General features: G+C 42.3%; 1 protein-coding gene across 5 annotated transcripts in view; it reads left to right on the top strand.

Moving 5' to 3' along the window:
• THSD7B (thrombospondin type 1 domain containing 7B) overlaps positions 1–15786 on the top strand; it is a 301488-nt gene that overhangs the window by 242277 nt on the left and 43425 nt on the right. For 4 of the 5 annotated variants that reach the window (XM_042041087.1, XM_042041088.1, XM_042041090.1 and 1 more), the window contains exon 17: positions 15151–15156. The exons of the other annotated variant lie outside the window; for it this stretch is intronic. In XM_042041087.1, coding sequence (XP_041897021.1) covers positions 15151–15156 — 6 coding nt within the window. The remainder of the gene's footprint in view (positions 1–15150; positions 15157–15786) is intronic. 5 annotated transcript variants of the gene reach the window in all.

Genomic DNA, 15786 nt, shown 5'->3' with positions numbered 1-15786 from the left:
GTGTTGGCCTGGTCTCATGAAGAACAGTAATATGACAGGTTATACTCTAGAATTCTCTCTGTGGGATGATACTGCTCAAGGAAATTAAGCCTAAGAGATAATTTGGCAACAGGCTTATTTTAAATACTGATTAATGACTATTGCTTTAGTGCAGCTCCTGCTTTACTCATGATGTTTTAATATGGCAAAAGAATTATGATTAGTGCTTTTAGGTTTTTAATGTTCAGATAGTTAAAATGTCCCGTAATAATCACTCCCTTTAATATTCAGCATAACTATTACAGAGATATAATTGCGCTTTGGTGTTGAAAAGAAGAAACTGGGATCCCAATGTGATCATGAATGCCTTTTTCTGCTAGCTTAAATCAAATCTTTGAATTTCAAAGTCCTTGGCAGCAAGTTTTAAGAACTTTAATTAAAAAAGAAGTCTTTCATAAATTAAAAAAGAAAAGACTATAAATTTGTTAAAAGGAGTTACTGAAATACTGCAGTAAAAAAAATATAGTGGAATATACACCAGAAAGCACAAGTAAAAGCATCAAAATCAGAAAACAAATTCAGATTCAGGGTGGCTGTAATCTGATATGCACCTGTGTAGCATACAAAGTGCCTCCAAGATTTGTAATCTTTATTCTTGTGACATTAGTGTGTTTCAGATCTGATTCTGCAATATCTCACACCATTGGAAGTCAGGAGTGATTTTCTAATAGAATTGCAAAAAAACCCCCAAAAAACAATAAAATGAGAGCAGGCTCCAACTCTGCAAATCTGTCTGATCCTTGGCAGAAGCAAGAAACGTTTTCATACATTTCCCCTCTCCTGCCTCAGAGGTGGTATCTTGCATGCAGCAGTTCGTTTTCACCTCACCCAGCTTGTAAATCTGTTGCTTTGGGTTCTCCATTGTAGCTTTGTAAACCGTGTTAAGAGTCAAAGGAGTGTGAACTCAAACCTTGCCTTGAAAAGAAGAATCCCCCGGTGCCTGTGCGGGATCCCGGTAAGGCGCAGGGCAGCCTTTGGAGCCTGGGAGCGCTGCCGGGGCTGGCGGTTTGTCTGAGGGAATTTTTTATGTACGATCACGTCTTGCAGGAATGACAGCGCTCCCACGCAGCCCCACGAGCTCTGCATCAGCCCACTGAGCTCGTCCTTGCCTCTGTCTCCCTCCAGGGTGAGCCCCTGTTCTTGCTCTGGATGTGCTGTGGGGCTGTGCTGCCTCCCACGGCAGCCTCAGCCACCCCCGTGCTCCCCTGGTCCCTGTGCTCCTTGGGCAATGTCCCACACTGCTTCAATGCATGGAAAAAACTTCTCTCTCTAGTTCCTTAAGGCCCAACCTTACCTTCTTCCATATGCCATTTTAAGGTGATACCCCTGCTGATACTAGTCTGACAATTCACGAGACCCCTGGTTTTGTTAAGTTCTTTTCATGATGTCCCCTCTTTGCCTGTTTCTCTCTTGGCAAAGGCTGCTGTGGTCTTGCCATTCTTCCTGAAAAAGTGTTAATAGTTCTTTATTTCACTGTTGTTTTTATTGATGGCTTAGCTGGTCTTGTCCATGTCTTGAAGTACCACAAGTACAGAGTTCTTTCCCCCACTCCCTGTGTGGTTCTTCAGCTGTTGGTTCCTCTTTCTGTTGCCCTTCTTTCCTTCATTTGCCATAAAGCTAAATATGGACAATTGGTGACCCTCATCGATTACCTGGCATGGCATTTCCCACTTTTTCATGATGAATCCAGGGACGTCATATGTAGTTAAACAAAGCACCCTATTTACCACTGGCTTAGGGCTGGCTGTAGGAATACACCAAGGAGGGACTGGAAAGGGCAGGCAGCAGTATTGTTTATACAAGTGAGTAATTACCCAGAGTGGGGCAGTTTAGCAGCTCCTGACTTTGCTTTGTGTGTTGTTCAGGTAAGGGTGAGGTGGAAAAAGGGGAGGTAGCTGAGTATTGTGCCTCTCATGTGAATTTCTCTGTGCACCTTCCAACTCTGATAGAAGCAATAACCTCACTGAACTCGTCGCTGAATGTGTAGGACTGGCTAAAGTAGGGACTGGAGCACTAAGCATGACAAGGAAAGGATGAATGGGAATGGTTTAGCTTCTAGAGTAGGATAAGTTGGAGATTAAAGAAAAATTGGGGAAAAAAAGACACTGTAGAGTTATTCCCATTAATCTTTAAAGCTGGGAGGCTGACATCCTTACCTAGTCAGTGGAAGGAGGTGAGTGCCTATAACATGCCTTGACTAGAAGCCTAAATTAGAGGGTTTTAATGCCACCTGTTTAATTGTTGTGATTCATTATCTTATTAATGCATTTTTAAAATGAAAAAAAGTGTCAGATGTCAAGAAGGATAAAGGGTAGGTGGAGAGCCTGCACATCTGGTAAATGTTCTGTTCATTTTAATAATAACTTTGGGTGTTTTTCCCCTTCCTCTTTCATTATTTTTAGGTAAATGAGATTGTAGCTTAGCATGAAACTGATTTTGGAAATAAATTTGATGGCATGCTCTTCTTGCAGAGGTGGTTTGATCTCTGTAACGCAGTTGCTTGCATAAATGCATGAACCTTTTTCTGTAAGTTTATTGCTTGTTAAAGATGTGTCCTCAAGTGTAGATTACTGCTTTAAAGGGTTTGTCTGTGTCTGTAGCCAAAACCATTTTTTTGAGCTGTTTAATTCTGATTTGTTTAAGAAGTACAGTGCTGCCTTTACTGGCCACATATCTCAATTTTAAGAAGAGCTGCTGCATTTTCTTGTATTTTTGCATTATTGAACCTCTGGTATTTTGGCAGGGAGATACACCTGGCAGAAAAATTTGTGTACCCAAACACAGCTCTCATTTATTGGCAACTTAGAAAACTTTGCAAATGTAGTAAGTGTTTAATACATCTGAATTCATTTTTCATAGAAAGTCAGCATGAAATAGAAAAATCCTCACAGAGGCATCCAAATACAGCTTGACAATTTTCTTCTGTGTTCAAATATGTCATAGTGATGCCTGGAAAGTGAGAGCCTTCCATTAGTGCAGCGCTGCAGCTCAGACAGGTGCCTTGGTGGTGGCTGACCCCAATATAATTGTCCTGGGCCTGCAGCAGTCGCTTGTCCTCTGGTGCGTCTCTCCTAAACCGTCATCTCTTCCCTTAACTTTTACTCTGAAATCCTGTCAAGCTCATAAGTGCCTTTCCCATTCCTTTTCCTCTCTGAGGGCTAAACTCCTGGCTGCCATGCTGATGGATTTGATAAGGAAACGCTGACAGGGCTGTTTCTGACAGCTGTTCTGGCGCCCGACCAATTATCAGCACTTCTGGTGGGTGTCTCCTGGACGGCTGCACAGGCAGGAGTCCACTCAGGACCATGAGCTAGCAGTTGCTAAAAAATGATGCCTCACTTGAGTTGGTAATTACTGGCTCCTTTAGTTCCCACAGTGAAAATCGAGATCAAAGTGGGTTGTAGCCCTTGTGCCAGTTTTGGAACTGCTTCCTTCAGCCTCTGAAGTTACAACACTGGGAGTGTATTAATGATGTGCTGTATGTGAGTATCTAGAGAGGGTTTATGGACCCACCAGCCTTCAGCTGTAAGCTCTGTTCTCCTGGGGATCTATTGCTGATGGTGGGTGTGCTCCTGTTGTCAGGCAGAATGGGAAAAGAGGTGTGAACCACACAACAAGGAGCAAAATAATGAACTGAATCCAGTGGCGTGGTGATGGTCACTTAAACTGTTCAAACAGGAACTCAAGTAATCGTGAGTGGTCACCCAAATTCAAAGCTACATTTATTGAAACTGGGGCTAGAACATTTTATCCCCAAAGGGCATCTCAAAACTCGTTCTGAGCGAACATTGAGGTGTAAGTTGAAATGATTCTTTCGACCTCAGTAATTCTTGTACTTTCTGGAAATTGTTCTGACACTTGAAACATCAAATTAGCCAGGAGGTTTTTCAGCTCTGATTTCAGAGATGTTTTACGCTGAATATTAAGGAGAAAGGAGCTGTGCACAGTAAAAAAAATAAAAAAATCCCAGGTAACTTGATGAAAGCCCTATAAATAACTGTTTGAAAATAAGACATTGTCATACTGGAACTAATACTGCTGTTGAACTAGTTGGAAAGTTACACTGACATTATTCAAGAATGTTTTATCTCTAGTACTTGTGATTCTAAGCTGTGCATTTATTAGATGTTGCCATTGGGAAAATGGACACCTATTATATATTCTTCTAAGAAGGGACAGTCATCTGGGATTCAGCACATGGCTGAGCAAAGGAAGCAGAGAGAAAATTAATTTTCATAGGGAAAGTTGGGCAGAAGCTGAAAAAGGAAAAAAAAATACATTAGAGAGGTGGCTGAGTAGAATAAGATAATCTAAAGACCAAAGATCACCTGTTGAACCAAATAAATAATTCAGGAAGACCCTTGGTGCCCAGGGATCCTGGTCTGAATTGGAAACTGAGCTCTCCCAGTCCTTGCCTGCTGTTATGAATTGATACCTGACAGCTCCACTGCACTGTGCCAGAGGCTGGGAACTCCCCCAGCTGATCTTGGCAGGCTCTGTCAGTGGCTTCTGTTGTCCTGAAATAGCCATAATTTCCCTGCCTTGCATTATGATGTCTGCTCTCAGAAATTACCTCCCAATGAACTGAGGGCCAGCTCACCGACCTACTTCTCCTGCAGGAACTTCCATGCCCTACATATACAAGGATGAAAGTTTTAAATAAAGATTTAACATGAATAAAGTACCCATCAGCCAGCTGACCTGCCTGATGAGGGAGCCCAGGCAGGATGACGGTGTTTTGGGCTTAAAGGTGTCTGCAGGGTGAAGTCCCATTGACACTTAGATTCCCAGTGCTTGGTCTAAAAGTATGATTAAAGATTCTGAGGTGACTTACAGCCTCACGTTTTCTTGATGTTCAGATTAAATAGTCATCATCTCTACAGAGATCTACAGAGAAATGTACTGCAGCCTAAGGAGAGCTAGGTCAGGCAGCAGAGGTTAGTCCTTGGATTTCTTATGACTTCTAGGAAAGCTTGGACATTCCCTTGCCTCCAGGTTTCTGAAATCCAGTGCTGGGATGAATCTTAATAGTTGGCAGACCAAATGATTCTGGAAAACCAGCCCAATTGCAATAAATGCTTTCGGATTATTGTCCCAAATGGTCTATTGAAAAAGGAGCAGGTGAAGGAAAGAATGAGCAAATGAGAGCATTTTCAGAAAGAGCAAATCACAGAGGGAGCCCCTGGCCATTTTTCAGGCTCTATCACATAATCAGAAGCATTCAAAACCAGGAAGTGTTGGAGGGAGATAAGGAACATGTACATGAGGGCAGTGAGGTCATGGGTAATAATCTGCAAGAACCTGAGAGAAGCTGAGCAGTCTAATCTCTTTAGGTTTATCTCAGAGAAGAGTAAAAACATTTATTCAGTACTGAGATACACAGTTCTAGTTTGTGGGAGGATGCAGATAAAAGCAGCACAGAGCATCTTAGGAGCCAGTGCGGCCTAATTAAGAGAAAATACTGAGTGTAATCCCCTAAGACTCTGCTCAGTGGTTCTTTGCTAAGGCAGCAGAGTTCAGCGTAAACAAGTTAAATATGCTGATATGGAACTGAATTGCATAATAAACATAGATAGAGAGCTTTCCTTCCCTCTTAATGCCTGGGAAGAGCACAGTAAATGGGCCAAGAAGCCAGGGAAGAGCAAGCAGTGTGATGTTTGAATGGTGTGTTCCTCTTTTCCATCAAAGTCTGGATTCAACCTGTGTGTGCTTAAGCTAAAGGCTTCAAGGGCTTGTGTGGGCTGGGGCCATCCAGGCCCCTATGCTGCCCAGGCTGCTTCTGAGTGGGAGTTTGGGCTGTGGTTAACACAGCTGTGTCATCTCATGGCTAGGGGAGGGCGAAGAGCCAAGTACTGGTGTGAAAAGGCTTCTGGGGCTGAGTGGTGTCGTAGGGGTTCATGGAAGTTCCCAAACGCATAAAGGGTGTAAATATCAAGGAAAGACACCAGTTATGCAATGTGGTGCCCAGGGGTCTAGTGAGGGGAATGGGGTGGAATTAAAAGAGTGGAGATAGAGGCTGACTATAAGGAAAAGTCTTCCTAGCTCATCAACTAATGACACAGTGCCCTTTTCAGAAGGAAAGAGCCGTTGACACAGGACCAAACTAAGTCTTCCTATAAGAATTTCTCAAGATTGTTAGGTCGTACCAGAGGCCTGGGCGTGGATTCGTGCTGTGTGTAATTCTGCTGATGGAGTGAACTATGGAGAAGATGAATAACCATGTTCATGGTCTTGTTATTTCTTCCGTATCAGAGCAGTGCTCGCATCTCTGCTGCCCTGCCAACCTGATGGAGAACACGACCTCACTGGAGATGTGCTTGCATCCCCTGTCTGTTATTGCTGTGTCTGCACTTCTGGCATGCTTGTGGTGCAATGAAAACAAAGAAAACAATCCAAAAGAGACAATATAGCAGAAAAAAGTCCAAATGCTTAGTATCACATTGCTTTGGGAAAAAACGAGGTAGGCTCCTGGAAGCATTCAGTCTGAGGGCATAATTCCCAACAAAAGCATGCATTCTTATAATTAGAGTTGCTGAAAATGTCGTTTGCTATAAGTAGATGTGCTCTGAAGAAGTCTGCACATATTACTGTACCGAGCAAAGATAATCTTCACTCACTGTATCCTGGTTTGTTCTTCGTTTTAGAGCTGCCTTTGTATACACCATCAGGGGCTTCCTTCAGTACTTTACCTAATCTTCTTTAAGCCTCCCATAATTGTTTCCCGAGGAAAGGTGTATTTTACCCACTGTGGCATCTCACCTCATCCCCAGGAGGTCTTAAAAGCATAGCCATTACAATAGTGTCTGTTACCAGCATTTGCTCTGCCCCGGCCCTCCCCACTGGTGATGTGTCTTGTTGATTCCAGGAATGCAAAAAGCATCAAGACTGTAATCTTTGGAAAGTATCACAGTGAGTTTTCCAGTAGGCAGGGAGGAGTGTTGAGTTGCCTTTCTCTCCAGTAAATGCTGGGGTCCCTCATGCTCTTCTGCACATGCCAACACCTCTGAGTTGCTGCTGGTTTTGCACCCAGGGTAGGGGGCTGCAGCAACAACAGTGCTGGGTGGCTCCAATGGTGTTCCCCACGGGAGAGATGGGATTTGTTCCTGATTTTAGGTGGAAATCCCAAGTGCCAGCAAGAGGGATTTCTCTGATGTCTTTTGCTTGTGTGAAACCATGCAGCTCCTGCCCAGTGTGCCATTAGGCATTTTCCTTTAGTTGCTTTGGTTTCACTCTGCAGTGCTCAGGTGCAGGCATAATCGTTTTGTTTGGATGAGTGAGGAAAATAAATCCTTTTTCCTTTTGTGTGGGGAATCTCATGTCAGAGATATTTACAAAGGGCCCTCTGGCTGGCAGTGCACCACAGCTACCTGCTCACATTCCTTGTGTTTAACAGCACATCCTGCTCCAGAGATCTCTGTCCAGTGCTTGAGGAAGCCAGGCAGGAACAGAGAGGCATAAATTTTGTGGTTTAGATTGTTTATTTTGAATATCCTGTTTTGCTGACCATCACAATGAGAAACACGGTTTGGTTTTGTTGGTGTCCAGCAGTTGCCTGAGTTTTTCTGTTGGGCATTGTCCTTGAGAAGCATCTTTCATTGTATTTAGAAGGGAAAAATGCTGCCTCAGGTTTCTGTTTTCCTCAAAATTGTAATGTCTTTTGTTTTTATTAAGAAAAATATTTCCATGTCTGAACATGCGTAAGCACAAATAACAGTTGATTACTTTTTTTTTTTCATTTCCATGGTGCAAAAGAAGGAATTTGTTTGCCGCTTTTCCTTCTCGGATATTTTTTTTTATATGATAGAAGGTAACAGAAGGCAGCTCAATTGTTCTATTAGATAATCTGAAAAAAAACCCCAAACCAACCAAAAATCCAACCTAAACTATTATTTATTCCAAATGCAGTGGATTTTTCAGTGATCTCTACCAGGCTATATCTGAAGCAGTGTGCTCTATGCTGGTCCTTCATAGGCTAGACTTGTCAGCATTTGGCAATTAAAAATGTAATTTGCAAACTGTCTGATGTCCAAATAATAAACACTGAGAGGAATTTACTGCTATGCTCAAGTATTTTTAAATGGCTCTTTGAGTGAGCAGTTACTTTCCTTGCTGTGGTGTTCATGTCTAAGTCTAAATGAGAAGGCAGTGAAATGTGGCTTGTTCCATGTCCCAGTATTTAAAGCTACAAAGAAGATGGAGGCTCCCTTTTTGCAAGAAGTTGTGTGGAATAGGCAACAGGTAAAAAAACCATTACTTCTTCCAGCTGGACACAAGGAAATTTTTTCACAGAGAGAATAATCCATTGGAATAATCCAGGGAGGTGGTGGTTTCCCCAGTGCTGGACGCTTTTATGATGCTGGGCTACCTTGTCTAGACTGTGCTTTTGCCATGAAAAGTTGGACCAGATGATCCCTGAGGTCCCATCCAACCTCATATTCAGTGATTCCATGATTCTCTGAAATTCGTGTGTCTGGACACACACACTGGTGTGCAGCTGCACTGTGGGAGAGGCTTTGGTACAAACCGAATGGAGCTTGATTCGTACACCTGCATCGCTTGCTGGAAGCAAAGGTTTCCAAAGGTGGCTTTGTAAATTAAGCTGAAAATAACCACACAAGTGTTGCCAGTAGAGCAAATGATGGCACTGAGGTCACTATCAAACTGTCAGTAGATATACAGGCATTAGCCTTTTAAACATTGCTGCTTTTCCAACTCTTCTGTCTATTGCTTGTGTCTCACATGATCAGAAGCTGTTACAGGATTTGCCAAACCACAAAAAGATGACCCAAGTCAAGCCCAGCAGGGTTCCATGTATTCCCTGTTGCAGATAACTTTGTTGTTGCTTCTCTGTGCACCTCTGTCCTGCCTCAGACATACTTTGCTTTGTGTTATACTTTGTCAAGCCTTCATAAAACAGTGAGCCTCTTCTAGTGTTCTCCTTTGTCTTCTTTTTGCCTTTATCCTTCACTTTGTCACTGCCAGTATTCCTTATTACCATATTTCTCCTCTTTTTCTTGTTTCCCCTGAAATGCACTTCTGCACAATGAATATTTGCCCTTCTTTGCCAGCTGTTCTCTCTCTGTTTTCCTTTTTTTCACTTTCCTGTCAATCAGCTCCTGTTTATTCCTAGTGATATCCGTGCATACATGCATATATTTGCCCATGTGTCAGGTACTATGCACTGACCTGCAGGAAGGTCAGAGATGCATTGCTAAGCAAGAGGTCTTATTAATAAAAAACAGCAGGAGCAGCTGTCTCAGAAGCAAACCAAAGATCTGGAAGCCTCTATCCAGAGACAGGAGACTCCAACTTGCATTTCCAAGTATTCCATCTATTTTACGCACCCCAGAGTTACAGTTGAGAAATGGCAGAATTCATTGATGAATAGATGCAGGAAGGGGAGTGTTTGCTTTATTTAAATAATTGCTTTGTTTTGTTTTCCTGCTCCATCCTGATGCCATTGGTGCCATTGTGACCTAGCTAAAAATTACATTCTGCTGAATTCCAGCTCCTGTCTTGCTTAAAATTTAGTAGCTAGAGCTGATGCAGTAAATAAAATATTCTCATCTTTGGGGGATCAACATTTATGGGATGATACATGAACTGGCTGAACTCCAGTGTGCCTCTGATCTATAATGTAGAACTGTGGTTTTTTGAGGGCCTCTCAAAATGTACGTGAAATCCACGCAAGAATCCCTCCAACTTCAATGTGCAATTTATATTTAAAGTACGTAGTGTGGCTTAATAAATGTAGTGCTCACTGGATGATTAATACATGATTTAGGAGTCTTCTCTGGAGTTCCTCATTTAGAGATCCTAAGACCAGAGGTACATGATGATGGTGGTGACGATGATGATGATGATGGGGGTCTGCTTTGACCTCCTGTACAGGATAAGCTCCTTGTCTGCAGTCAAATCCTTGCCTAGCTGGGGAGGTTTGTGGAAAGGCACACTCTTTGGCTGGAGGAGGAATAACCCTGGATAAACTGATCCAGTAGTTAATTTCCTTCATACTTAAAAAGTTCCCTTTTTTTTATAATTTTAGTTGAAATTGTCTAACTACAGCTCTCAGCCTTGGGAACATACATCTTTACCTGCTAGCTGAAAAAGAGGTCTTCTAAGAGAAATTCTCTCTGTATATTCTCAAAAATAATTGAATCTCCTCTTTCCCATCTCTCATCTGAACCAAAGTGAGTTTCTTCATTTTGTTACTTTTAGGCAAGTGTTTCAGACTTTGAATTATTTTCCTGGATTTCCTTTAACTGCTCTGTCATTATCAATGTTACTTTTACAATGAGGAGCTAGGACTGTAGTCAGTGTTACAACAACTGTGTTGTTAATATTTAATAGAATGGCAATTCCTCCCCACTGTTCCTCTATGAGGTATAAGAGAGCCCCTGGTTTCCAAAACGGAGTCAGGCAATCTGTGATTTATTCAAGGCAGCATTGAATAAGCCAGCACGGAGCTCAGTGATGCTGCAGATAGATGGTTTCAAGCTGCTGAAGATCTCTTTAAAGCTCTCTCAGGTGTCTTTTTGCTACTCTGCACCTGGTGTGATATAGCAGAGTTATTTCTTTTTATGGCTCAGCATTGCTGTTTTATCTGACAGTGATACCATGCTTTGTTGACAGACCTGCCATCATATAGATGGTAACTAATTATATTGGTGTTTTAAATGTTTGCCTGTAAAGCAACAGAGGAAATGCCACCACTCACCTTGGCAATTTGATTCTGGTCTTTATAGTGTTACTGTCATCAGTTGTTCCCCAGTTGGTTCAAATCCTTTGGCTTTCTCATGAAGTTAGGTGCCTAAATCTGGATGTGCTTCCCGAGATGAATCTGTGCCACAGCTGAAGTGGTACCTCAGTGTTTTACAAATTCTGCATTTGTCTCATCATTTTACTATACCATTGAATCACATTCTCTTCATGGTTCTGTGCAATTTCTGGATCCAGGACAGTGGTACCACTGAAGGACTGTTTGTTTCTCATCTTGTGTTCTCACTGTTCTCTGGTCAGTCTCTGCTCACTGCAGTTCTTTACCTCTCTTTCAACCTATTTTTTCATTCCATGTCACCAATTCATAAAGCACGTCTTAAATTCTCTTCTTGTCTGCCAGTTTCCTCGCTGTCTCTCTCACCTTGGCAACATCCACAGAGTCAGTAAGAATCATTTTCAGTCCATCAGCCCCAAATTAATGAAAACAAGGAATATGACTGGATGCAAAACATAAAGCTCTGCAGAGCCCTGTGTGTGGTTTCTTGCCAGTTTTACACTTTACTATTCAGAATGTGATTTTCCAGCACTGTACTGCAGAGTATTAGATTAATCCAAACCATATTTCCTTAGCCTTAAGGTGTGTGAAAGGCTTACTAAGGTCGACATAATACCTGCCATTTCATCCCTATCCACAGCATCTCTTATCCTGTTACTGAAGAACATCAGAATGATTTCACACAGTTTGTTCTTGACAAACACATGCTGCCTGCTACTCGTCTCCTTGTTATTTTCTGCTGCTTATAGATGATGGCTGTAGGAAAATATTTTCCCAAGAATAAAAGTTTGTATGACTGCTGAGCAAGTCACTGTTTTCCTCGTTTCTTCCTCCAGCTCTCTTGCATTGCATCTCATCTGAAGGATGCTGGGCTTCTTGTCCCTGTCATTCCTGGATAACCCCATTGACACAAAAGTTACTTCAAGTGTCTCTTCAAGTTTGCCCTCCTTGTTGGCCAGACTTTCTGAGACAGTGTCTATCATAAAAAGTTTCTCTCATCTTTCTTTGTCTTCACCCTGTTGGTGATCTTGCATTTCCTGCCATTCCCTCTATTGTAAATTGACTTTTTTTTAGTGTTGGGCTTTCTCTGCATGGCTCCTTTGATAGATAATGGTGTTTCCCCTCATTCTTTGACTCTTCAGTTCCTTTCAGATCTGCTATTCAACATCAGTTTCTTGTCTCTGCCTTGTTAATTTTCCTTACTTTCTCTTCTACTATGGGCTGTCTTTCTTTTAGACCATATGCATGATCTTTAAATTACTGTGTCCTCTAATTTATATCCCATGCTGTTTGCTGTGTTGCATTATTTAATTCTCTAAAAGGTTTCATGTAGAGTGGTTCATGTGTACAACACACTGCAAAGCACAGCTGGGTTGTGTAGTGTCCATAAGCATTTGCTTTCTATTTCCTCCTTTTACTTACTCTTTTGGGAAACAGCCTTTTCCACTCCATTGTTTTCAGAATCATGGATGCGTGAAGGTGGTGCTCCAGGGAATGGTAGAGGTGTGAGAACTGCTGAATCACTCGTGCCCTGACATACCCATCCTGAATGGTGGTACAGAGCAGGACTTGGTGCACTGGTGGTGCTTATTACAGGGCACAGTACCCTCTGGTACATGATCAAATGAGGAGTTCAGTGTTCTGGTAGGGTTCCAGTAGTCAGATACTCATAAACTCCTTAAAACCAAGAAAATAGAGTTATGTACTAGATGCTGATCTTTGCAGAGCATGGGCAGCATGAAGAATTATTCTATTGTTCCCCCACAGAATAATAGCATGTTTTGGGGTTATAGGGGACCTTAAATATTATCCAGTCCAACCCCCCCCCCCCCCCCCAAACACCCCTAGGGATGTGTTCCTTGTCAGATTTATTCAAAAAACCTTCTATTTGCTTTTTGTATAGCTTCTCATTAATCAGAAATATATAGGCAGTATTGATGTCCATTTTAAATAAATACATACTGCAGCAAAAATTCACCATGATCAACACTTTTTTTTCCCCTAAATTTTAGTGAAGCACCTATAAATGTTCAGATGTTTCTTGCTTGCTACAGCATGTCCCAGAGGAATTCAGGAGAAGCCTTTGCATTGATTTGCGGGGATTTGTGCAGGTCCATGTCAAGCATTTAACCTCAAACTACAGGTCAGTGATAGAAATGTAGGAATCTGAAAATACATATTCCCTGAAAGAAAGGAACAGAAACATAGAAGGAAGATACCCTGAACTACAGGGACATCAGCTACCCCATAAGGTAGTGGCTTGCAAGCACTTCCCTCTTATCTTTTGGCTTGGGGACAGTGTATGTGCACTCTGATGTTTGAAGTAGGTTAGGTAGAATTTAACTTCTGGCTCAAGGGAGCCTTTAGTTTATTAAATATGGATGTTCTTTCAGGTAGAAGCATGGTTTCTCTCTGCAGCACATCACTTTCCTTGAACATATACATTTGGGGAAGAAAGCTCGGCTCTTGTGGGCTTAAATCTTTTCTGTCTGGATCCACCTTCAAGAAATAGCAATAAAAACTGTCAGACTGTAACAATTGCAGGATTTTTAAGTGTGCAGTGGTGTGGTTATAGCTGCCTTCACATCTGTGGGTTTGTGTGCCTGGTCCTGAGGCTGGGCTCTGTGCGGCGCTGCCGGGGGATCTGCCTTTGCCTCACCTGTAATTACACGGAGAAAATCACGGATCTGCCTTTGCCTCACCTGTAATTACACGGAGAAAATCAGGGGAGTTAATGCCGCGTCTAAACGCGGTACTAACGTCTGCCTGGCCTGGCAGCCAGACAGCTCCCACAAACAGGCCGTGCAACAGGCTGTCACGTACCCTGCCTTCTGCAGTATCTTGCTCTTCTAGGAAAATTCTTCCAGCTCCAGTTGCTAATCAGGCTGTGGGTGATCTCTCCGAGCTCTGAAGCTATGGGATCTATCACTCATCCATCAGCCCCCGTCCCGCTCTGCCTGCGAGCATCCGTTTCTGTCTGGAAGCTGCTGAGGAGGAATGAGACCTGCTGCTGAGCAGGCTGGGGGAGAGCCACAGTCTCATCCTAACAAAACAATCAGGTTATGGGCTGGTTTGCATTTCTATTCCTGCTCTTGCAGGAACATAAACTGGACTGTTTCTTGCTGTGACTGCGGGAAGCCTCAGGAGCAGTTTGCAGTTCTCTCTGCTTCCCAGCCTTTGGTGTAGCCTCATAGAATAGTCTTTCAAAAAACATAACTTTCAACTGCCTGACACTTCACAGTCTCTTCTATCTCTTGTCTATAGTGCTATCAATCAAATTGTTCTTGTCAGTTAACTGGTTTTAAATCTCATGTGGAAAAATTGTCAGTTCAAGATCATGCTATGGTAAGGACAGACGTGACTGCTCTTGCCGTGTTAATTCATTCTTGCTTAAGACATGAAAATAAACTGATAGAATATCAATTTGAAGCTCTTAGACCTTGAAATGATTTAAAATCTCCTAAAAGAAAGGCTGGGGCTGAGATTTGTCTCCGAGGCATCATTTTTAACTTAGCAGGAAGCTCTGATGGTCTTTTCTTTAAATTGCCTATTGTCCAGATACCTACAAAGAAAGTGCTTCTGTGGGACTGTTTGTGTTTAGTGACGGCGTTTATTTCATTTCATGTGACAGATGACTTGGCTTCTGGATCGAGTAATTACTTGCTCACATCCCGCCGGGGCAGGTTTCTGACCTGCTAGAGTGCCATGATTGGGTCTGGGAGCACCGGCTGGCTGGGCAGGGAAGCACGGTGGTGGCGGTGACAGGCTCCAGAGCCCCGTGTCCCCAGGCTGGGGTGGCTCCTGGCACACCTCTGTGGGGGCTTCGTTGGGTGTTTCAGTCAGATGAGAGGAGTGGGAGATGGCAGCTGCAGGCTTCACTGATGACAGAGCCACCCAATTAAGATTGAAACGTTTGAAAGCCTTTCCGGTCTGTTATGACCGATAGTCTGTAATTGGGGGGTGTCTTACCAGATTTCAGGTTCATAGATTTTCATAGATTTTTTAAAACTTTTTTTATTATCCTAAACTTTGATTGTGAGACACAGTGATGAGCTCCAGAGGATTGCTGGATGGAGCTGAATGAACTCTGCTTTGTTCTTCAGCATAGTAGTGCTTTTCATTCACTCACAAAGAAATGCCTGATTTCTGCTTGAGGTAATTTTTTTTTTAAAGATGGGGAAATCGAAGGATTGAATGCAACATTACACTGTGGCAATTTTATTTTAAGCAGATTTTTTTTTTTTTTGCAATATTATCATACAGCAGCCAAACTAATGAATATATAATTTTCTTTCCTTTCTGCTTGTCATGCCCTGCTAACATGGACATCTACGAAGGCTCAGGTTGGTGCTGCAATCTGTCTTCATCTTGTTGTTCTCATCCAGTAAAAAGGGGCTTCGATGTTTTCTTCATCAATCAGCTTTTTTTTCCTCTTCCTCACTTTAAAACTGGATCCAACATTATTATAACAGGTTTATCCAGAGAGGTGCCACATTTGTTTGTTACCCCTGAAACTTCAGCTGCAGCAAAATGTGCTGTTTCAGAAACAAGGGATATTGATTTGTTTATATCTACTTAAATTTTTTGTGCTTGCCTAGCTTTGTGACAGGGAGGCAGCAGCACCTACAACTCCTGAAATCTGCGAAAATGCACTGAGACTCTCACTAATGAGTTTCTGCCTGGTTTTAAACCCCCATATTTGACAACATAGTAAGATGGCATTTGTTAGTATCTTACCTGGATTCAATATTTTCTTGATAGGGATGAAACTTAATTAAAGTGTAAAATAAAAAGCAGAGGCACAGGAACTGGCCGTTTGTGACTGTATTCTCAGCCCCCATTCCCACTTTAATGCTTCCATTTTTTTGTATAACTCTGAGGCTAAATTGTCTTGCCTGATTATTTCAGGTAGAAATAAATACCCAGTATGTGCAAGGTTATACTTTGTGCTATGTCCTGCTCCTCAGAGGTTG

This window comes from Corvus kubaryi, unplaced genomic scaffold, assembly GCF_017639235.1.
Source record: "Corvus kubaryi isolate FWS band 111438036 unplaced genomic scaffold, C.kubaryi_AGA036_p1.0 37396, whole genome shotgun sequence".
Lineage (NCBI taxonomy): Eukaryota > Metazoa > Chordata > Aves > Passeriformes > Corvidae > Corvus > Corvus kubaryi.
This window is presented reverse-complemented; position numbering and strand designations above follow the sequence as displayed.